Raw genomic sequence first — 25063 nt, 5'->3', positions numbered from 1 at the left:
CGCAGTGTGGAGAGCACACTCATAACACTGATAAGGGAGCCATGCAGATTCCTAAGTCCGTCTTATCTTGTGGCTTTTCACATCTCACAGTTCAGTGTTTTTCCCTGCAGTGAGAAATTGTTACAGGGAAGAACCAAATCTGACCACATGTTGATCTGTTTCTTTTACTTTATCTTTGCTTCCTGTTGCTTTTGTTCACTAAACGGATGCTGTCTATATGTAACGGCCTGCCCCCTTGCCTGAAGGTTAAACCAAAGTGTCTTTGTTCAGGGAAGCATCCTGACCCTGTCCACCTGTGGATGGCTACAAGAAAGGAGAAATGAACACATCCTCTCCCTAAATTGGCCATTCCAGGGGACATTTGCAAAATTTACAGCCTTTTTACTTTACTTCCTCATCGCCTCCCCCTCTCTTGTTCTATAAAAGAAACTGGCATCCAAACGCCGATAAGATGGTTATTTTGAGATATTAGTCTGTCATCTTCTCCGTCTGCCCGCTTCCCGAATAAAGTGGTAATCCTTGCCTCAACACCTCGTCTCTGATTTATTGGCCTGTCGTGCGGCGAGCAGAGAGAGCTTGGACTCGGTGACAAAATGAGTAGGCAGGGGATATTTTTTACAGCTGCTGTTGTCAGATTCTGCAGTGTTTCCCCTCCTCTTCACAAAGATTGTGCAACATCCGTTAAAGCAAGAGGAGGGGCAGGGCTGAGGAAGGGGGAAGGGGGAGGGTGGGTCCGCAGCCTCCACAGGTATCCCCAGCTGAGCCACTTTAATTCCTCCCCCAGGTTATCACAATAGACCCCTAAATGGTTACCCTGCTTCTGCCTCACCCACCACTTCCACCACGTGGTCTCAACACAGCACAGAGGGAGCCTTTAAAGACAGGTTTGCCAGGTTAAGATGCCGTGCTCAGTTCAGTCCCCGGTCAGGGAACTAGATCCGGCACGCTGCAACTAAGACCTGGTGCAGCCACATAAATAAATGAATATTTAAAAAAAAAACAAAACAGGATTGCCAGACTTAGCAAATGAAAATCAAGAATGCCCAGTTAAATTTAAATTTCAGATCAACAACAATAAACATTTTTAGTATAAGTATGTCCCTTGCAGTTTTAGGAAGATAGTTACACTAAAAAAATTATGCATTGTTTACCTGAAATTCAAAATTAACTGGGAAGCCTGTATTTAATCAGGTAACCCTATTTTATTTTATTTTTAAACTAAAAAAAAATTTTTTTTTGGCCATGCTGCGAGGCACGCAGGATCTTAATTTGGCGACCAGGGATCGAACCCGTGCCCCCCACAGTGAAAGCATGGAGCCTTAACCACTGGACCACCAGGGAAGTCCCCTGGTAACCCTATTTTAAAACCTAAGTCAGATCATGCCCCAAACTCTGAAATAGAGCCCTATTTTATTCAGAGAGAAAAAAAAAAAAAAAAACCCAAAGTCCTAAGAATGAATAAAAGTATCTTTAAAAGCCCCATTCCCCACTTTTTTTTTCTTATAACTTTATCTCCTACTTCTCCTCCAGCCACACTGGCTTCTGCCCCAACCACACTGGCTTCCTAGGCTACTCCTCAAACACTCAAGATGCATATCTGCCTTCGGTCCTGGAGCTGGCTGTTTCCTCTTTCTAAAATGTCCTGCCTCCACATAAAAGTATAACTAACTTTCTCACTTCCTTCAAGTCTTTGCTCAGATACTGTAACTGAGCCAGGACGCTACGGGGCCTTCCCGGGACAGGCCTTCCCCCCACACCCTCTGCTTAGGTCCTCTCTGGATACCTAGATAAGAGTATTTGATGCACATTTCCTGAGTTGTTTTAGAGGTGTGAACCCCCCACCACCAAACGGAAGAGGTTAACTACTTGATGACCTTGAACACACAGCCCCCAGGCCTCCGGGAGCCTAAGGACTGATAATGTGAATCCCTGTGACATCACCCTGTTACCTCACCCTCAGCCAATCAGACCTGTGCACAAGCTGCTCACATACCTTGCAACCCCTCTCCCTCACCTGGCTTTTAAACATGCTTTGCTGAAACCCTTGGGGGAGCTCAGGGTTTTGGGGGGCCACTTGTCTCCTTGCACGGCCCTTCAGTGAACCTTTCTCTGCTCCAAACTCTGACGTTTGGGTTTGCTTGGCCTCACTGTGCATCAGGGACAAGAACTTGCACTACCATATTCCATCTCGATGAGACTCACTCTTCCTACAGTGGTAGGCACAAGAATAGTCCCTCAAAGGTGTCCATGTCCCCGTCTCCAGAACCTGAGAACAGATGGCCTTACCGTAGTAAAGCGGACCTTGCAGTTGTGATTAGGTGAAGAATCTTGAGATGAGACCGTGACCCTGGGTAATCCAGCCCAAAGCAATCACAAGAGTCCTTATAAGAGAGAAGCAGGAGTGTCGGGATCAGAGAAGGAGACGTGACAACAAAAGAAGATTTTAGAGTGAGGTGGCCATGAGGCAAGGAATGCCAGCGGCCTCTAGAAAAACTGAAAAAGGCAAGGAATGAATTCTCCCCTCAAGCCTCCAGAAGGGAACGCAGCCCTGCCAATGCTGTGATTTTAGCCCAGTGAGACCCATTTTGGACTTGTGCCCTCCAGAGCTGTAAGAGAATAAATCTGTGTTGCTTTAAGTCACTGAACATGTGGCTATTTGTTATAGCAGCAATTGGAAGATTATATACTATCGTATTGAAATGTGCAACACCCTCCAGTAATTCTGATCCTCCCTTCCTTGCATCTTTTTTGACCCCTTTCTTACCGTGCATCTTCTAATCTTTCTAATCTTATACTTTCCAGCTTCTACAATAGAGAAATATAAAGGAGGTTAAGAGCTGTGGATAGGGGTCGAGTGAACCAACCTACAGGTTCTGCTAAAGATGCTGTTGGGAATCCTTGGTACCACCTATCTTTCCTCTAGATGCTGAGTAAGGGAATGAGTTCCCTGAGAAACCGCAGTCAAACAGGAAATAAAGAAATAAGATATTCATTTGCTCTTAAGGTACCATCTTGGGGCTCAACCAGGGAGACAAAGAGATTCTACTGAGAGAATGCTGGAAGGAAACTGGCACCTGGGAGATGAAGTGGATATCAAAAGGTAATTGATGAGATATATGGTCTCTCCAGCTACAGAGCCCTAGAGAAGACCAGAGTCCCCCAGTCAGCTTCTGCACCTTCTCTTGCTTCTTTCTTTCCCCTGATACTCTCTCCTCCTCCAATAAGACTCTAAGCTATCAAAAGGTGAGTGTGGCAAATTAAAGAGTATTCTCAGAGGCATCCTCTTTACCTGCAGCCATGGGCTTTGGTTCCTTACCACGGTCTGTCCCTTGGCAGGGCAATTCTATCAGCTAGGATGAGCTCAGTTGCAAGGAACTGATTACCTAATGCTGGCTTAAGCAATAAAGATAATTAATCATCTTGCCAACAGGAAGGTTTTGTACAAACACTCAAGGCATGCCAACAAGGACCAAGCCCTTTCTATTTTACCACCTTGACATCTTTAACGTTTGGCTCGTTGCCTCCAGATAGCATTATGGCTGGGGCAGCTCCAAGCATCTTGTCCTGGCACAAACATGCTCAAGTGTAAAAGAGCATCCTTCCTTGTCTTCTGTGTTCTTACCAGGGGGCAATGTTCACTCCAGAATCCCAGCAGACATTTTTTTTTTTTGTGGTAGTTTTTGGCCATCCTCTGCGGCATGTGGAATCTTAGTTCCCGGAACAGGTATAGAACCTGCACCACCCCCTCCTCCCCATCCCCCACCCCCCCACTCTCCCACCCCCACCGTGGAAGCACAGAGTCTCAACCACTGGACTACCAGGGAATTCCCCAGGAAACCTGGATTTTGATGTACAATTTTCTGATGCTTAAAGATGGGAAACTAACTCAAAAATAAATTTGTTTTGGAGGTCCATCCACGTTGCAGCATGTCCCTCATTCCTTTCTATGGATGAATAATGTTCCATTGTATGGATATACCACACTTCCATTCATCCACTGGTGGACATTAAGTGTGTTTCATCTTTGAGCTATTGTGAATAGTGGTGCTAGGAATATTCGTGTACAAGTATTTGTCTGAACACCTGTTTTTCAACTACATGAAACATTCAGAATAGATAAATCCACAGAGAGAGAAAGCAGATGAGCAGTTGTCAGGGGCTGGGAGGAGGGGGAAGCGGGGAGTAACAGATGGGTATGGGATTTCTTTTGGGGTGATGAAAATGTCTTGGAACTAGATAGAGCCGATGGCTGCACAACTTTGGGAATGTACTGAATGCCACTGAATTGCTCACTTAAAAATGGTTGATGGTTAATTGTATGTTATGTGAATTTTACAATTAAATGCAGTCATCCCTTGGCATCCCAAGAAATTGATTCCAGGACCTACCACAGATACCAAAATCCATGGATTCGCAAGTCCCTTATTTATTTATTTATTTATTTATTTATTTTTGTGGCACACGGGCTTAGTTGCTCCGCGGCATGTGGGATCTTCCTGGAGCTGGGATTGAACCCGTGACCTCTGCATTGGCAGGCGGATTCTTAACCACTGCGCCACCTAGGAAGCCCCACAAGTCCCTTATTTAAATGGCATAATATTTGCACATAACCTACACATATCCTCTGCTATCCTTTAAATAATCCCTAGATTACTTATATTACCGACACAATGTAAATAGTTGTAAATACAATGTAAATATTATGTAAATAGTTGCCTGCCTTGGCAAATTCAAGTTTTGCTTTTTGGAACTCAGGAATTTTTTCCCAAAATATTTTGGATCCCCAGTTGGTTGTAAATAAATAACTTAGTAAACATTCTGAAGGCTAAAAAAAACATGCCTGTGGGTCTTATCCAGGCTGCTGGCCATGAGTCTGAATCCTCTTCTTCAGGCTTAAAAAAAACAACATCATTACACAGAAAAATACATACAATATGATTCCATTTACATGAAGTTCAAACCTAAGCATAATGAAAAACACTTTTTTTCAAGAATAGAATTTTAGTTTGTAAAACTATAAAGAAAAGCTAAGGAATGATTTAGTCAAAATTCAGGTTGTGTCATTTATCTATTAGAGTTGTGCCTTGAGGAGGGGATATTAGTGAGGAAATACCAGCAGCTTCCAAGATACTAGTTCTTTTTCTTAGCCTAGGTTTTGAGATTAGTGGCTCCCTGACCAGGGATCGAACCCGTGCCCCCTGCAGTGGAAGCTAGGAGTCCTAACCACTAGACTGCCAGGGAAGCCCCCTCGTGGGTGTTTTTAATTTTAATTCTTTCAATGGGATGTTGAGTCTGCATTTAAGAGACTCAAACTCAGACTAGTCATACATTTGTATTCATAAGTCAGCACATATATGGTGCACTTCATATTTGAAAATGAATGTTTGCTGAGGGACTTCCTAGGTGGTGCCGTGGTTAAGAATCCGCCTGCCTGTGCAGGGGACAAGGGTTCGATCCCTGCTCCAGGAAGATCCCACATGCTATGGAGCAACTAAGCCTGTGCGCCACAACTATTGAGCCTGTGTGCCGCAACTGCTGAAGCCCACGTGCCGCAACTACTGAAGCCCACGTGCCTAGAGCCCGTGCTCCGCAATGAGAGAAGTCACCGCAATGAGAAGCCCGCACATTACAATGAAGAGCAGCCCCTGCTCTCTGCAACTATAGAAAGCCCTTGTGCAGCAACGAAGACCCAACACAGCCAATAAATATATAAATAAATAAATAATGTTTGTGAATTAAAAAATAAAACCCCACACATTTGGATGGAGGGTGAAATGTTAGCAATAGGTGAGTCTGAGTAGAGTGTGTGGGTCTTCTACGCGCCATTTTGATTCTTGCAAGTTCTCTGTAAGTTTGAAACTGTGTTCAAAAAAGTAAATGTAAACAACACGTAAACAAAAAAGGACAGAAAAGATAGTAGATTTCAAGAAGCTTCTACTTGAAAAGGCGACAAGATGCAAGTTAACGCTTTGATAAATTATTCCATAGTATAATGTGATTCCAGTTATTTCTTTCAGAGGGGTCTCTATTTCCTCCTCCCACTCTTGGAAAAGTCCACAAAAACCTCAGGTGGGAAAGAGGGTGCAGAGTGAAGACCCCACGGGACAAAGACTCACTCCTCCAAAACCAGAGGACCGCCCCCCCACCCCCCCACCCCCCTGCCCCCCTGCCCCCAAGGCAGGCATCTCCGGGGCTTCCCCAAGTCGGCTGGGCGCAAAGTCAAGTAGGAAAAAAAAATAATGTTTATGATCCCTTTTCCTAGCACTTATCTCAGTTTATAATTACACATTCATTAGTGTGATTATGTGTTTGTTTCCATCACCAGACTGTCAGCCCAGCGGGGGGGTCCCTTTTTACTCTCTACTGTATGCCCAGCCTGAAGTGCCACTCGATAAATAATAGTAACAGCAAGACTGATGGAGTTATGACCCCGTGCCAGACAGCCTTCCAGGGGGTTTGCAGGGATTATTGCAGCGTTCAGTCCTCACAAGGACTCTAGGACATAAGCACTGCGAGGAGGATGAGGAAACAGAGACACAGAGGGTCAGCAAGTTGTTCAAGCCACGAAAGGGAGGGCCAGTGTTTCCAACTAGACAGTCCAGGTCCAGAGCCCACATTCTCAACCACAGCCCGAGTGAATAAATGAATGCACATCCGCAGCTCTCAGAATCCTTAGCATGATGCTGAGTTCAGTGCCTAAGGGAATAAAGAGACTGTCCTGCCAGAGCGCCCCACTGAATCTGAGATGGGGCGCAACCTCAGCTAATCAAGAAAGGGTTACCCAGGCTTCCCTGGTGGCGCAGTGGTTAACAATCCACCTGCCAATGCAGGGGACACGGGTTCCATCCCTGGTCTGCGAAGAACCCACATGCCACGGAGCAAACTAAGCCCGTGTGCCACAACTACTGAAGCCTGCATGCCTAGAGCCCGTGTGCTCTGCAACAAGAGAAGCCACCACAATGAGAAGCCCGCACATTGTAATGAAGAGCAGCCCCCGCTCTCTGCAACTATAGAAAGCCAGCGCACAGCAACGGAGACCCAATGCAGCCAATAAACAAATAGATAAATAAATAAAAGGGTTACCCCACACCTCCTGGATGACAAATGATCTCGTCAAGGAAGCTGCTTCCAATCCTGGTACAAGTCATAATTACATCATAAATGTTATAAGATTTATGTAATATAATATGTCATATAAATATCACATTATATATTTAAGTATTATATTTATATAGGTTATATTGTATAAATACCATGTTATATATATATAAGTATCATAATTATATAATTTATATAAAATCATGTTATATATTATGTTACTTATATAGTATGTTATATTGTATAAATGTGTTACATGTCTAATCCTATGAATAGTTTATATAATATGACAGAATATTAATATATTTCATATAAAGACTATAATCTATGTTATAATTATGTATGATTATATAACATATAGTTGTATTTATAATTTATAATGAAATATAGAAACATTTATGTGAACATATTAATATATTATAATATCCATAATATTAATATAATAATCTGTTTATTATATAATCATATATCATATGCAACATTGTATAGAATTCTATATTATATTATGTTAGAATTTTATATTATAATATACATTTTCTGTTTATATTAAATGTATTAATTTTACAATAAACATATTAATTGAATTCATAGTAAATATTTAAAAATTATATATATTACTAATATATATAATTAAATGTATCATTTATAATTGAATATGGATGTACTTAAGAGAATCACACTCACAATATTGATACATTTGTGTTCATAAGCCCACAGATATTCCCTATTTTAAATATTTTTAAACATTTAGGAGACTTTGGCCTTTGAGGTCAGCTTTGGCAATTCCTATCCCATTGAAGAATTCGAGCTGTGATTTTTGAGTTGAAATCATGCACTGGTCTTCATGAGAGAAGCCTGGGCCCTTGGGCTGAAGGATTTGACCTTGACACCAGGTCTCCATGGCCTGCTCACCGTCAGTTGTTGTCGACCCGCTTCCACCAGCATTCCGTTCAGAGTGATACGTGTGTTCTCTAAGGTGACGCATGCTTTCTCTACCGCTCTCCTCGCTTCTTCCGGAGTCCTCCTCAGAACTTCCTTTCACATCCGTATTCCTACCAACAGTCTCATCAAAGCAACCTAGGCTGTTTCTAGCACACACCTCACGACACCTCCAGCTTCTACCCATTCCCCAATTCCAAAGCCACTTCTACACTTTTAGGTATTTGTTACAGCAGAATCCAGGTACTAACAGGTGTATCAGCTAGCTAGGGCTGCCCTGACAAAGGACCACAGACAGGGGGGCTTAAACAACAGAAATGCACTGTCTCACGGTTCTGGAGGCTAGAAGTCTGAGATCAAGGTGTCTGCAGGGCTGGTTCCTCTGGGGGCTGCGAGGGAGAATCTGTTCCAGGCCCCTCTCCTTGGCTTGTAGATGGGCATCTTCTCCCTGTGTCTCTGCACCTCGTCTTCCCTCTGTCTATGTCAGCGTCCTAATCTCCTCTCCATATAAGGACGCCAGTCCTATTGGATTAGGCCCCCCATGACCTCACAGGGGCACTTGGTCACCTCTGCAAAGACCCCATCTGCACATAAAGTCACATTCTGAGGTCCTGGGGGTTAGGACCCCAACATATACTTTGAGGAGGGACCCCCTTCAACCTATGACAGTGTCTGTGTTCCAAACTGTTGAGTTTTCCGTCACTCTCTACGGTTCATTGACATGTGACTTTAGGGCTGACACGTAGCATGTAGAGGGTTTCTGGAGAGCACGAGTGACCCCTTTTCTCTACCCTGGAATGCACAAATCACATCACAACAGACTCCAAATCAATGTTAAATTTCCAAACCTTTAATCCCAATTCAGACCACAGCAAGGTCAGACCCAGCGATTCTCCCCTTCCCCACCCCTATTTCCCTGGGAAAAAAGTCTCTCCCACAAGTGAATACATCCAAATCTGGGAAACAAGTAGGTCCAACTCCCTCCCAAGACCCCCTGACCGCACCCCCCCCCAACTCCCTAGTTACCCCATCAGGTCCCCACCAGCCTTCCCAGGGGACCCTCGTTTGCAAAAATCTTCTCCCCATCCCACCCCCAAGCAACCCAAATTCAGCCACGGAGGAAAATATATTTACAGAGGAAAAAGAAGAGGGCACGAGGGGCAGGTCTGTGCAAACAGCATGGCCCCAGAGCAGGGAGAACACAGTTTCTCTAGGACATGGGGCACAAGATGTGGAGGGGGACAATGGAGAAAGGAGAAGGGTTTGGAAGTTGCTTAGAGAAAGCCCAACAGTGGCCCTAGGTGGCCCTGTGCCCCCACTTGGGACAGAGAGAGCCCCAGGGCCAGGGAGGCAGGGTGAGCAGGAGAAAGCAGCCACCCCCCAGCATCAGGACCAGGCCGGCCCCCAAGCCACAGCCCAGAGACCAGGAGTATTCATAGGTCAGGGCCGGGGCCGGGGGAGGCTCAGGGCTGACTCTCTGCAGCAAGGCTTTCACGGAATGCCGGAACACCTCCAGGCTAACCAGAAGCAGCAGGCCTGTGGGGAGAGGAGGACAGATACGGCCCTCAGGCCCCTGGGGTCCCCAACTGAGGTCTGAACATCTCCCCCAATATACCCCTTCGCATGCTTACTCAAACAAGAAACCTGGGGGAACCCCTAGTGATAGGGACAGATTAAAGGGACAAAGCAGGTGATTAAATAGTTAATCTCTGTCAGTAAGTAAAGAATAAAAAGTATGTAAGTAAAGGACTAGGGGACTATAAGTAAAAACAAGAATAAAAAGTATGGGAAACCCCTGTAAGTTAATGATCACTCAAAAAAACAGGTTCACTTAACCACAAAACCAAGCAGGCTTGCTTAGCGACAAAACCATGCAAGAGAAGTGGCCCCAAACAATAAAACAAGGGTGGCATGAGACCCACACCCTGCCCAGTGAGCTCAGTAAGCTAATGATTCCTAGGACACACCTCTCTGTGCACACTAAAAACAAAAACATAAGGAAAAGGTGACATTATACCGGAACCTGAGATGATTGATTTATCACATTTTAGCATCGGTTACCAACTTTTTGCTCATTTCCATGCACCATGACAGTCCCGGCTTGACCACGTAGGGACAAGAAAACTCCCTCACCTGACTTGGAGGAGGAGCTGATGATGGAAGTTTGACGTCTACTCAAGAACGAGGAAGAAGGCGGTCTTCTCCCCCTCCCCACTTTTCCCTTGATGATAAAACCGTAGCTCACTAAGTTCTCGGCATGGCACCCCCTTGCCCACCTGCTTGTGAGGCTCACGAGCATCCTGTTCTAATAATCACTTCTTATCTATCACTTTGCCTTTCACTGAATTCTTTCTGCCTGAGACATAAAGAACTGGAGCTCCTCGGAGCCCCCCAAGACGCATATCTGCAGTTTCACTACCACCCCCTCAACAACTACTTACGAAGCACCTACTCTATAGCAGGCACAATTTTAGAAGCTGGAGAGAAAGAAAGAACAAGACACAAATTCATAAAGACTGGAAGTAGAAGATGCACGCTGAGGGGAGAGGGAGGCGGAATGGGGAGTTGGTGTTTAATGAGAGCAGAGTTTTAATTGGGAAAGATGCAGATGTTCTGCAGATGGATGCACAACTGTGTGAATGGACTTAATACCACACAAGTGGACACTTAGGGGCTTTCCTGGTGGCACAGTGGTTAAGAATCCGCCTGCCAATGCAGGGGACACGGGTTCAATCCCTGGGTCGGGAAGATCCCACATGCCATGGAGCAACTAAGCCCGTGCACCACAACTACTGAGCCTGCGCTCTAGAGCCCACGAGCCACAACTATTGAAGCCCACACGCCTACAACCCGTGCTCCACAACAAGAGAAGCCACTGCAATGAGAAGCCTGCACACGGCAACGAAGAGCAGCCCCTGTTGCTGCAACTAGAGAAAGCCTGCGTGCAGCAATGAAGACCCAATGCAGCTAATAAATAAATAAATAAAATAATTTTTTTTAAAAAAGAAAAGAAAAAAGAATCAGACACTTAAAAATGGTTCAAATGGTTAAGTTTTATGTTATATGTCTTTCACTGCTTAAAAAAAAAACAAAGCAAACCACGGAATCAAGAATCACAAGTCAAACTGACTCCATTAAGGCTTTAATAGGTACTTCTCTAGTGGCGCAGTGGTTGAGAATCCACCTGCCAGTGCAGGGGACCACGGGTTCAATCCCTGGTCCAAGAAGATCCCATATGCGGCGGAGCAAGTAAGCCCGTGCATCACAGCTACTGAAGCCCGTGTGCCACAACTACTGAAGCCCGTGCGCCCTAGAGCCTGCGCTCCACAACGAGAGAAGCCCCCTCTCACCACAACTAGAGGAAGCCCCCTGCAGCAACGAAGATGCAATGCAGCCAAAAATAAAGTGTTTTAAAAAAAAAAGACTTCAGTAAAGAGTGATGATGGAATCTAAATTAGTTGAAACACAGAGTGGAACGGTGGTTGCTGGGGACTGAGGGGAGGCGAAAATGGAGAGATGCTGGTCAAAGGGCACCAACTTCCAGTTGCAAAAGGAATAAATTCTGAAGATCTAATGTACAGCATGGTGACTACAGTTAATAATACATATACACAAAATTTGCTGAGAGTAGATACATGTTTTCACTACAAAAAAAAAGTTACTATGTGAGGTGATGAATGTGTAACTTGTTTGATTGTGGTGATCACGCCGTGATGTATATCAAAATATATCAAAACATCAAGTTGTAGGGGAGTTCCCTGGTGGTCTAGTGGTGAGGACTGAGCATGTTCACTACTGTGGCCCAGGTTCAATCCCTGGTCAGGGAACTGAGATTCTCCAGGCTGCGCTGTGGAGCCAAAAAAAAAAAAACAACCCAAAAAACAAGAAACATAACAAACAAAAAACCCCCAACAACAATTGTGTGTGTGTGTGTGTGTATACATACAAGGGTGAGTCATAAATTATCCACACTCCAGTTATATTAAAACTTCTATAAATTCTGCAGCCAACTGCGGATAATTTGTGACTCATCCCTGTATATACACACACAATTTATACTTGTCAATCATACCCCAATAAGCTGAAAAGAAAAAAGGGTGATGGTGGATTACAAAATGAAAAGCATATCAGTCAAGTTGTAATGCAATCTGATTAAAGAAAAAGAAAAAAAAAGAAAAAAGAAAAGAAAAGAAAGGGACAAGACAGACAAAACCCCTAACCTCACGGAACCTATGTTCTACTTGGAGGAGACAGATGGTAAACAAATAAACCAAGGCTTGTCAGATGCCTCCAGGAGACAATGAGAAAGTACAAACAAATGAGCAGGCAGATGGGGTGGGGACGAGGACAGAGTGCAGCCCAAACGCGGGCGTCGGCCAACTGCAGCCCATCAGAAATGGCCACTTCACGGACCAGATCTTCTGATGTTTCAGAAACAGCTAGAACTTTTAAAAATGACTATGATTTTTACGGGACTTCACCCAACCTTTAAACATTGGCTCAGAGAAATCTTTATACACTGCCAGCCAAACAAAGCGCATGTACGGGCTGTCGCTGGCCTGTGGGCGGTCAGGTTGTAACTTCCAAAGCAAACACATGACAAGACGGGATAATTTCAGACAGTGATCCACACTAGGAAGGAGGTAAACACGAGAGTGATGGGAAGGGGTGTGACATCCAGGGGTGGGGCTGGGACTTCAGAGGGTGTCATCAGAAAAGCCACTTGAGCTGAGACCCAGATAGGTGAAAAAAAGCCAGCCAGGCACAAAACTCAGCGATGGCTGTTCTGGGGAGAAGGAATGGCTGGTGCAAAGGCTTTGGCGTAGGATGGAGAAGACTCTGTTTGAGCGAAAAAGGAAAGTCAGAGCGGCCAGAGCAAAGAAGATGGGGGAGGGGCGAATGGGCAGTGGACGTGCAGAGGTGGGCGGGGTCAGATCACGTAGGACCCCCTCGATGGTCATGGATGACTCATGCATCCCGGCTGCCTCCCCTCTCAGACCCCGGAGGGGTCTGGCCCCGACCTCAATCCGCAGCCGTCCTTCCTCCCTACACTCCCAGTTTCCTCATGGTTTTAAGTCAGGAGCCTGGAGAACGCAGTCCGGAGTGTGCGTAAGGTGGCTCAGTGGTCCCTTTGTGAGCCCTTCTTGACCCCAGGCAGCTCAGCATCCGGGCACGGGAGGTGGAAGAGCATCTGGACCCGCGAGAGACACCGTCCAAGTCCCCTTCACTCCGCCGCTAATTCACGCATCCTCTCATTCAGTCCATAGATCTTAACTGAGCTCTCATTATAAAATACACATAAAATACAAAAAACAGCACTAGGGACTTCCCTGGCGGTCCAGTGATTAAGGCGCCACTGGAGTGCAGGGGGGAGTGCAGGGCGCACAGGTTCGATCCCTGATCAGGGAACGAAGATCCCTCACGTCGCACAGTGTGGTACCCCTCCCCCCCCCCCCCCCCGCCCCAAACAAAACAAAACAAAACAAAACAACAGCGAATGAAGGGCCTGCCCTCCTGGAAATTCATCCCAAAACGGGGAGAGGGACAAAAATCAGGTACACGTGTTGATGTGGGTTGAACGGCATCCCTCCAAAAGTTCACACGTTGGGGTCCTGATCCCTAGTGCCTTGGAACATGACTACATCCGGAGTTCGGGTCTTTACAGAGGTAACTCAATTAAAATAAGGTGGGCCCTGATCCAATACGGCTGGTGCCCTTACAAGAAGAGGAGATCAGGACACAGACAGGACAGGGGAAGGACCACGTGAGGACACTGGGAGAAGACAGCTGCCTACAAGCCGAGGAGATTGGCTTCAGAAATAACCAGACCTGCTGACATGTTGATCTTGGACTCCAGAACTGTGAGAAAACACATTTCTGGTGTTTGAGGCACCCAGTCTGGGGCACTTTGTTACGGCAGCCCTAGCAAACGAAGGCATACACACATAGATACTTTGGGGGTAGTGATCAATTCTACGAAGAAAAATAAGGCGAGGTAAAGACACAGCAGGTAAGAGGTCTACTTTAGACAAGGTGGTCAACAACGGTCTTTCTGAGGAGGGGATGTATGATCAGAGACTGAAACGATCTGAAGAAATGAGGCCTGGGAAGAGCTGGCGGAACAACATTCCAGGCTGAGGGGAGAGCAGTGCAAAATGCTCTGAGGACGGAATGCACGTGGAGGGTCTGAGGACCGCAAAGAGGCCAGTGTGGCCAGAACAGAGAGAACAAATGGTAAGAGGCGAAGCCTCACATAGCCAGGGGCCAGGCCACGTAACACCTCGGAGCCACGTCATTCTAGTGGTGGAAATTCATCAGCGGCTTTCCATCCAGGTAGGAACCGCGATATGATTATGGTTTAAAAATGTCACTGACCCCAAAACAAGAGGCAGGTAGGATTTGACCATAGGCTGTGGTTTGTGGACCCCTGGCCCTGACACGCTAGCTCTGTGACAAGAATCTAACCAAATGCTCCCACGTCTCACCTTTTCCACCAGACCTTATGAATGGATATTATTATTAATTATCTCCACTTTACAGATGGGAAAATATAAGCCTCGAAAAGAGGCAGTTGGGTTTGAGCCTGGCTAGGTCTATTCTGTAGCCTCTTCTCTTAGGCGTATCACTTTACCTCCTCCCTGATCAAGCCTAACGTCCCTTGTGTGAGCGAGAAGGGCCTGTGACCTGGCCCCTGCCGACTTCTTCAGCCTCCTCTCGAGCTGCCCTTCCCATCCTACAGCAGTATCGAGTAGGACTTCTTTCAGGACTTTGTTGTTGTTATTATCATTATTGTTATTTTGGTCGTGCCGTGTAGCACGCGGGAGCTTAGTTCCCCGACCAGGGATTGAACCCGTGCCCCCCGCAGTGCTGAGTCTTAACCATTGGACCACCAGGGGAGTCCCATTCAAGACTTTAAATGCACCGAATTTGCTCAAGCCTGGAGACATTTACGCTGCCTGCTTACCCCTCCCTAAGCCTGCCTTACACATCCTCATTCTCAGCATCCCTACTTAAATTACACTTCTTCTGAGAAGCCCTCCCTGACTACCACCACTGAAGTCTCTATTGGGTCTCCCTGTTATACATTTCCATTAGACGCTTCCCTTTTCATTTGTAGCATTTACCACAACTGGTAATTATTAACATATATTAACTTATGTGAGTATTGTTTATTTGCCTAATTTCTATCTCCCCCACCAGACTTATAAACTCATGAGGGCCAGGAACTTGTTTGTCTCATACCCCGAACACAGAACACCTGACAAATATATTTTATGGAGAGGAACAATATAACCCGAACATGTCCTTTTATCTAGTGAGGCCTCGAAAGCCCCATCTGCCCCAGTCCCTGACATCCAATATAATCATAGTAATTACGGCATCAAATCTACCCTTCACTTTTATTTGGTTGTCCAATTTGCAGAACATTTTCACGCCCAAGACTTTCATAAAACACTTTTATGTCCACACCTCCATGGCACTCCCAGGAATAACGCAGGCATGGGTTCAATAAAAACACCAGCACCAAATTCCTACCAAGTTGTAAATTCCATGACACAGGGAACGACACGCATCTTAAGCTTGTTCATCATTCTACCTCAGTGGTACCTGGCACAGCATCTAGCACTTACTAGATATTAAAGACTGTTGAATGAATGGATGGATGAACAGATGGATAAATATATGGATGGAGGAAGAAGAGAGTGGAAAAGAAGGAAGGAAGGAAAGGCAGTGAGGAGGGAGAGGACTGATGGATCAATGGAAAGAGGGATGGATGGATGGATGGGTGGATGGATGGATGGATAGGATGGGACCCTGATAAACAGGTACTTGAATGAGTGAGTTCACAGATATGAGATTTAAGCTCAGAGATGGAAAGCAGTTTCCCCAAGTTCACTCATCTCGATTCCCTGTTGATTTCCTGGTTTGTGTCTTGCACCAGTATCCTCTTCACTCTCCATGCTCCAGCCTCTCTGGCTTTCTTTCAGGACCTGAAATCCGCCAAACTCTTTCTAGCGTGGTTAGCCATACTTTGACATTTAGAGTGTCACCTCCTCAGAGAGGCCTTCTCTAACTCTGCTTTCAGTCAAGTGCCCTCACTGGGGACTCTCGCGGGACTCGGCTTTTCCTTCACAGCGCTTACTGCAGTGTCATTGCGGGATGATTTGTATCATTTCTGTGTCCTTAACCAGAAATCTCCTTAAGGGCAGACACCTTTCTAATGAATAAATGAAAGACAGGAAAGGGAATGACTGAATTTTCCCCTTCATTTAGGAAGCTCTCTAAGGCACAAAACAATAATAAGAATGCGATTATTAATAATGTCTACTTGACTGTGCTCTTGAACACTCATCTCCCTTGCCTCTTTTTTTGGGGGGCGGGGAAGGGAGGCACACACAGCTTGCAGGATCTTAGGTCCCCAACCAGGGATGGAACCCATGCCCTTGGCGGTGAAAGCTCAGAGTCCTAACCACTGGACAGCCAGGGAATTCCCTCCCTCGCCGCATCTTGCACCAAGCCTCTACTTCATTTGTTAATTAAGGTTACCATGTACATGGGTGCAAACTTTGCCCTGCTTTATGCTCTGATCTTCATTCTGCTCCTCAAACTTGCCAAGTCTTTTACAGACTTCACATGTGCTCTTCCATCACCACTAGCACCGTATCCCTGGCATCACCACTACCACCATCATCACCACCGCCATCACCACCACCACAGCAAGTGTCAGCAACATGGCCACCACTACTGTCCACTCCATATCCTGACTGGATCATTTCTGTTCCTTTCTCTGGAAGCCCTACCCCAGTGTGTACCCCTTATATGCTTTATATAACTCTCACCACAATTATAGTTGGAATATTATACGCATAATTGTTGGTTACTGTCTATCTCTGCCAGAATCTAGGCTCTGTGAAGGCAGACACAGTGTCTTGTTAATCATATCTCCAGCCCTTAGCACAGTGCCTGGAACATAGTAGGTGCTCAGTAGATACACGAAAGATAAATACACGACGCTTATATAATTAATGACCTATCTATTCACCTTAGAAAACATGTGATCCAATGAGGGCTACATTTCCCAAGATGCAGAATTTTTTTGGACCCTCAACTCCAAAAATGCAACAGTTCTTGAAGACTCCAGGTCCAAATGTAAAAGAGCGTTTGGAGAACCTTCAATTTCCAGCCAACAGCGGAACTTGGAACTTTCTCATATTTGAGCCTACTATAGCCTTGGTGCTTCCCAGCATGCAATGGTGCTTAGAGACCTCCTTCAACCTCCCAGCATGCAACAGTGCATGGGAACCTCCCTCAACCTCCCAGCTTGCAACAGTGCTTGGGGACCCTAGATTCCAATCTAAATTGGACTCCCCAATTCCCACTTAACAACAGAACTTAGAACTCTCCTATCTTTGAGACTTCCATAGCCCTTGAGCTTCCGCCAATTCCCAGCACACAACAGCGCTTAGAGACCAGCTTGCAAAGGTGCTTGGAGACATCCCTAGACCTCCCAGCATGCAACAGTGCTTGGAGACCCGACCTCCCAGCATGCAACAGTGCTTGGAGACCCGACCTCCCAGCATGCAACAGTGCTTGGAGACCCGGCCTCCCAGCATGCAACGTCCTCAGTCTGCAGTCTCTCAACCCTCACCTGAGAGGCCAAAGCAGATGGCTCCAACCCGGAGCAGGAACTCTGCGCCTTTGCTGAGCACCATGATGATACAGAGGCACGCCAAGGCCATGACTGCCAGGCCTAGCACTGCTATCACCGCAGCTGCCAGATTTACCTCTGTGTGGAGGGGAAGTGGAAGTAGAGAACACGGGATGTAGGAGGTAGAGAGACCTCCCACATAGGAACCCAGAACCAGGAGAGTGAAAGATTCAGGACTAGAGGAGAATTTTTAAGTAGAATATCATCCAGTCCGATATTTTACTTGTGCTTTTGAAGGAACCAAGACTCAGAGAGGGTCAGTTAATTGCCTAAGGTCACAAAGCAAAGAAGGGACAGAACCAAGATTAGAAGGAGGTGGGAATCACCAAGTATTACTTATGATCTGGTCACCATTTGTTTACCGGAGAGGAAACAGGCAGTGGGGTGTGTGGGAGACAACAGAGAAGGTGGTACGTTACAGTGGAATGATCCAAGTTGGAATTCTCCCCAGCTACTTTCTAGCTGGAAGATTCTGGTAAAACCACTGAACCTCAGTTTCCTCCTCTAGAAAATCAAGATCAAAATCTCTACTTGACTGGTCTACCGTGAGGATTAGAAATCACATATGTACTGTGCCCAGTGCACCACTTGGCACACAGCACTTGTTCCATATGTGCCCTATGATTATTTTACTATCCCGGGGAGCACAGCGACTTGCCCAAGTTCACTTACACCAAGATAAGAAAGAAAGGAGTAGAGAGGGTAAGAAACCACTGTTTGTTGAGGACCTACTATGTGCCAGGCAACATAGTGTATGTTTTAGCTGCATCATCTCATTAAATCCTTATAAAAACCTGATAAGGTTCATGACATGAGCACAATTCCTTTACTGGTGGGGATATTGAGGTACTGGGGTGATGGAGAGACTGTGGTTGGAGTAGAGAGGGTAAAGTCTTAAACGTTTCATTGTCCAATATGGTAGCCACTAGCCACAGGTGGTCTTTTCATTTCAAATGGATTTAAATCGAACAAAATTTAAAACTCAAGTGTCTTAGTTGCACCAGCCACATTTGGCTGGCGGCTACCATATCCGTCAGTATAGATACACAACACTTCTGTTTTCACAGGATATTTTACAGAAGAGCACCGCTTTAGAATTGGAATTATTTGGGTTTGAATCCTGCCTCTGCCTCTGCCACTTCCTGAGAAAATAAACCATTTATGGACTTCTGTTTTCTCATCTGGAAGACTAAGATAAAGCCCCTGCCCTGCGGGGTCATGGCAAGGACCGGTACGCTTATAAATGAAACACCCAGCGCTGTGCTCAGCATGTGGGAGATGCACATTTGTGAGAGGTAAACGTGCTATCCACAGAGAGGGGCTGCAACTTGCCCAAAGTAATACAGCGTGTGGCAAAAGCAGAGCTGAGGCAGGAATGGTGGACACAGGGCTCTGGAGAACCACCTCTCCCCAAAGATGAGACCTGCCCGGGACTTAGGAGCTTGTACCCATCCTGTGGCAAAGCAGAGAAGAGGACACTGCTATCAAGAACTCTTCTGGGGTTAACAGATACAAACTACTACATGTAAAATAGAGACGCAGCAAGGACTCACTGTGTAGCACAGGGAATTATAATCAATAATCTTATAATAAACTATAATGGAATATGATCTGAAAAAAATAACTGAATCACTTTGCTGTACACCTGAAACTAACACAATACCGTAACTCAATTACATGTCAATTTAGAAAAAAGAAAGAAAGAAAAGAACTCCTTTGGTGTGGTCAGCATATCCCCTCCACCAGGTGAAAAGTTCTTACCTTTCTTTGTGGTTCTCTGGAAGATGTGTGCATTCTCTCCAGTGGTGAAGAACTTAAAATAAGTGCAGTTTGCTTCTGTAGGAGCAGGAGAGAGAAAAAGAGAGGTAATGACATGGAGGTCCCTAGTGTAAGCGCAGGGCTGGACATTTAACACAGCTCACATCAACCTAGAAATATGACATTAGCATCCCTGATAGACAGAAATGATGCTCAGAGAAGTAAAACCACCTGCTATCACACAGCTATCCAGGAGCTGGGATTCCAATCCAGAGCTTTGAGGTCTAGATCTGTGGCCTTCAGTGGGCTACTGACCTCTCTGAGCTTCTGATTCTTCCTCTATTAAGTGAGTTAATAGTCTCTTTCCTGGCTCTGTCATATGGATTTGTTTAGGGTCAAATGAGATTAGAAACGATAACCACTTTATTCAACAAAGCGTCCCAAGATCCAGGCAGCAGAAGGCTAACAGACTCAGAAGAGAGTCTTATCTCAGAAAGGACTCCTGTCTAGACTCCACAAAGAACTCCTGCGGATCAGCAAGAAAAGAGAGATAACCCAATTGAAAAATGGGCAAAGGCTATGAATAGTCAATTCGTAGCAGGGGAAGTCTGGATTACTCTCAAGTACATGAAGAGATGCTCCACCTCACCAGGGATCACAGAAATGCAACTTACATCGGCAGGGAGAAGCCACTTTAGATCAATTAAATTGGCAAATATTAAAAGGATAAGATCAAGCATTGGCAGGATAAGAGGAAACAGCTGGGGGTGTAAACGAGTACTAGTCTTTTTGGAAAGCACTCTGACATACTTATGAAATGAAGTATTTTTTTTTTTTTTTTTTGGGCACATGGGCTTAGTTGCTCCGTGGCATGTGGGATCTTCATGGAGCTGGGATCGAACCCGTGACCTCTGCATTGGCAGGCGGATTCTTAACCACTGCGCCACCTAGGAAGCCCCGAAGTATGTTTATACCCTATAACCCAGCAATTTCACTTCTGGGTATACATTCAGGAAAAAAACCATGTGCAGGAACATGTATGCGTTACATGATGTTCACTGCAACACTGTTTATAATAACAGGCGGTTGGGAGGAATTCCCTGTTGGTCCAGTGGTTAGGACCCTGCGCTTCCACTGCACGGGGCTTGGGTTCAATCCCTGGTTGGGGAACTGAGATCCTGAATGCCATGCAGCGCAGCCAAAAAAAATTTTTTAAAAATAAACAAGGAATCAACCTAGGTGCCCATCTTTACGGGAATAGACAAGTAAATCTGATGGAAGCTTCCTGGGCAAGTCTCTGCAGCCCAGAGCAGCCACGAACTAGAATAACAGAAAGCAGCATGGGGAGATTTGAGAAAAACAGGGTTGAGCAAAATAAAATCAAAAATAGGAAAAAATCTATAGCACGATATCATTTATGGAAGTTAAAATACATACATATATAAAAAATAACACTGTATATTTTCTAAGTTAAAATACATATCCGTGTATGCATATCAAATGTATTAAAGAAATGAGTTAGGAAAGAGTGAAAAAAAAAAAGTAAAATAAAGCACAAGAAGGATCCTGCAAAGGCTGGTAATGATTTTGTGACATAAACTGAAAAGTATATGATTTGTCCAACTTTGTGTACTTGAAGTTCAAGAAACCCCACACTTTAAAAAGAAAAGGAAAAAAACCACTTTCTAAGTTGCATTTGAAAGCCAGAACTTCCCACAGAATTCACCTAGTTCAACTTTCTCATTCCACAGATGGGGAAACTGAGGAGAGAACAGATGGAAAGGGAGGAGAGAGGTCGAGAATTAGAGGGGTAAAAGAAATAGGAAAGAGGTCAGGTGACCTGGGGAAGTGTAAAGGAACTCTCCAAATTGAAGGGGGATGCCGAGGGACAAGAGACAAACTCTGGAGTCAGGTGAGGTGGTGTGGGACACTCCACCTGGGACTCTGAAGGAAGGAGAAGGACATGAGATGTTCCGTCAGGAGCAGCGGGAAATGTGAGTCCTGATCCTGCAGCAGCAATAAGTAAAGGATGCTTCGTGCAGCAGAGCAAATGGTGAGGACGCTATCTGTCACAGTCAGTGGGGCAGACGCAGTCTTCCTCTACAAGGGAAATGGGATGTCTCATCTAGAGAATAAGATGCTGTGATACATCTTTCTGAGAGAGCGTGGGGTGTCTGGCATCCCATTTTGGCTACTAATGATTTAGGGCATCTTGTCTCTGACCCCAGAGGATATGGTATATCCCACCTGGGAAAGAGTAGGGTATATGGGTCACCCCCCTTTGGGATGTCCTTTGATGGGTCATGGGATATGTGGGATATTTCTGAAATCTTGAGATTTGTGAGATGTCCTCTGAAGGGTCAGGGTTGTGGGATGATGGTGATGGTCCTTAAAGGAGGTTGAAGCCCTTTCTGACCATTAGGGAGACATCAAGGGATGTGAGGGACCCCACAGTATGCAGTTAGGTGGGGTGGGACATCCCCTCCAGTGCAGTGGTGACCTTTGGGACATATTTACGGACTAGTGAGATGCAACATAGTGTAGTCGCTAAGAACAGAGATGACCAGGAACCCTCCTACACTGTTGGTGGGAATATAAATTGGTGCAGCCACTATGGAGAACAGTATGGAGATTCCTTAGAAAACTAAAAATAGAACTACCATATGACCCAGCAATCCCACTGCTGGGCATAAACCCATAGAACACCAAAATTCGAAAAGATACAGGCACCCCGATGTACACAGCAGCACTATTTACAACAGCCAGGACATGGAAGAAACCAGGACATGTCCATCAACAGAGGAATCGATAAAGAGGATGTGGGGGAATTCCCAGGTGGCGCAGTGGTTAAGAATCTGCCTGCCAATTCAGGGGACACAGGTTTGAGCCCTGGTCCGGGAAGATCCCACATGCTGCAGAGCAACAAAGCCCATGAGCTGAAACTACTAAGCCCATGCACCGCAACTACTGAAGCCTGCATGCCTAGAGCCCATGCTCCAAAACAAGAGAAACCACTGCAGTAAGAAGCCTGTGCACCACAATGAAGAGTAGCCCTTGCTCGCTGCAACTTGAGAAACCCCAGGTGCAGCAATGAAGACCCAATGCAGCCAAAAAGAAAAAAAAATTGGTGCATATATACAATGGAATATTACTCAGCCATAAAAAAGAACAAAATAATGCCATTTGCAGCAACATGGATAGACCTAGATATTGTCATACAGAGTGAAGTGTCAGACACAGAAAGACAATATTATATGATATCACTTATATGTGGAATCTAAAAAAAGGGTACAAATAAACTTATTTACAAAACAGAAGTAGAGTTGCAGATGTAGAAAACAAACTTATGGTTACCAGGTGATACAGGGAGTGGTGGAGGGATAAATTGGGAGATTGGGACTGACATATACACACTACTATGTATAAAACAGAGAACTAATAAGGACCTACTGCATAGCACAGGGAACTCTACTTAATACTCTGTAATGACCTGTATGGGAAAATAATCTAAAAAAAGAGTGGATATAGGTATATGTATAACCAATTCACTTTGCTGTGGCAGCAGAAACTAACACAACATCGTAAATCAACTATACTTCAATAAAAATTTAAAATTTTTTTTAATTTAAAAAATAAAATGAAAGAACAGAGATGACCAGGGTTCAAACCCCACGTGACTAGCCTGGGTGTGTAGACTGAGCCATTTGTATTTCTTGCTTCTCATTTTTCAGGATAATAACTACTCACAGGATTGCTATGAGAATTGATGTTTCATGCAGGTGAAATACCTAGAACAGAGCTGGGCACTACATAAGCACCTAATATTTTTATTACCAGGGCATCCCAGTTCTCAAAAATTGGGAAACTTCCTGCTTGAGGCTCTGAGGGGTGAGAATTAGCCCGTCTGCACGCTGAGCGGGTGGGTACTTCAGAAAACAAGGGTGCTTGGCATCCCACTTTGCTATCCAGGGCTTGGAACATCCTAATTTGGACCCTAGGGATGTAAGAGATCACATCTGGAAAAGTGAAAGAGGAGGGAAATCCCATCAGAGCCTGGAGGGACAGGAGATCTTCTTTGAGGGGTACTGAGGTTACAGGACATCCTTTGGAGAGGAAAGTGTATTGGCGATGCCAAACGGGTGATCAAGCCTGCAACATCCTAAATGGGCTCTGAGGGGTGTCAGATAGTTTCCTTGGGTCAGTAGAGGTGGAGTGAGATCCCGTTCCCAAGGGGTATAGGATGTCCCGCTGGTATAAGTTTAGGGCATGGCATGTCCTGTCTGAGAGAGTGAGAGGTATGGGATCGCTCTCTGGCATGGGTAGGGGTGAAAGAGCCACTCTGTGGGAAAGTGAGGGGATGGGGGTGTCTGGAAGAGAAAATGAGACAGGCTGGAGCGTCCAGTCTGGGAATTTGAGGTGAAATGGGTAGGAAATGAAGATTTTCCAGGAAGCACAAGGTCTTCCCTGGGGTGTTGGGAGGTGTTTGGTGAGAGCTCTGTTTGGTGCACTCGGTAGGAGGGAATGGCATTAGTTGTGCTTTGGGGTGGGCGTCAAGGCTGTCTGTCTCCCCATGGCTCACAGGATGGGAGTGCAGGCTGTCTCCAGTGCGGGAAAAGCAAGCTGACACCAGGAACCCAGAGTCTTTCTCTAAGGGCGCAGGCTGTCTCAGGGGGTAAGGGCATTTCTAGGGGACACAGGTTGTCTAAGGGCACCAACTGTGTCCGGAGTCACCGGCTGGGTCCCGGGGCACAGGCTGTGTGCAGAAGCACAAGGTTTCTCTAGGGACACAGGCTCTCTGGGGGTACAGGCTGGTCTGGGGACACAGAAATGTCTGGGACCACGGGCTGTGCTGGAAGCACAGGAACTCTGGAGGTCGCAGGACAGTCTGGGGGCACAGGCTGGTCTAGAGGTACAGGTTGGTCTAGGAGCACAGGCTGGTTTGGGGGAACAGGCTGCCCTGGGGGCAAAGGCTGGTCTAGAGATACAGACTGGTCGGGGGGTGCAGGCGAGTTTGGGGGTACAGGCTCCCTCTCTGCACACTTTGTGCCTGGGGCAGAGGCTGTTCCCGGAGCACATGGTGGGTAGGGGCGTATTCTGAGGGTGCAAGCTCTCTCTCCTCGGGGCTCAGGCTCTTTCTGGGGCATGCTTTTCTCAGACGGGGGCCTCTCTGCTGTCTGCGGGGTACAGGCCCTGTGGGGGTGGCGGCCTCTCACCTCCAGGCAGCTCCGCGGGGCCACAGGTGTCTCTGCCCGCGGGCACGTCCGCCTGCCACAGTCGCTTGGTGCACATCTTCCAGAGCCCCAGGTAGGCAGCGTCGCAGACGGCACTGCCGTTGTCCCTGTAGGTGTTGAGTTCCACCCAGAACTCGGTGCCCACGGCCAGCACGGCCAGCGTGGCGCCCACAGAGGTCAGCAGCAGCGCCAGCTTGATCTTCCCCTCGCGCTCCGGGGTCATCCGGGCCTTGTGCGCCCCGTGAGCCCGCCTCCGGCCCGCGGCCTCCCGCCGGCGGTCCTCCTCTTGCATGAAGAAGTTGGACCACATCATCATTCTCTTTGTGGA

General features: G+C 46.1%; 1 protein-coding gene across 2 annotated transcripts; it reads right to left on the bottom strand.

Moving 5' to 3' along the window:
* Positions 1 to 4840: 4840 nt before the first annotated feature.
* CACNG6 (calcium voltage-gated channel auxiliary subunit gamma 6) lies at positions 4841 to 25063 on the bottom strand. 2 transcript variants are annotated; one of them, XM_057712169.1, is made up of 6 exons: positions 24718 to 25063; positions 19508 to 19582; positions 17687 to 17824; positions 8011 to 9573; positions 7091 to 7134; positions 4841 to 4892 (listed from the first exon to the last, which is right to left on the bottom strand). In XM_057712169.1, exons 1-4 carry the CDS (start codon positions 25049 to 25051, stop codon positions 9335 to 9337), a joined length of 786 nt encoding a protein of 261 aa, XP_057568152.1. In that variant the 5' UTR covers positions 25052 to 25063; the 3' UTR covers positions 4841 to 4892; positions 7091 to 7134; positions 8011 to 9334. The 2 variants fall into 2 exon arrangements, with proteins under 2 accessions (XP_057568152.1, XP_057568153.1); XM_057712170.1 differs by having other exon boundaries at positions 4879 to 4892; positions 7084 to 7134.

The sequence above is a fragment of the Hippopotamus amphibius genome, chromosome 16 (genome assembly GCF_030028045.1).
Source record: "Hippopotamus amphibius kiboko isolate mHipAmp2 chromosome 16, mHipAmp2.hap2, whole genome shotgun sequence".
NCBI classification, from domain to species: Eukaryota; Metazoa; Chordata; class Mammalia; order Artiodactyla; family Hippopotamidae; genus Hippopotamus; species Hippopotamus amphibius.
This window is presented reverse-complemented; position numbering and strand designations above follow the sequence as displayed.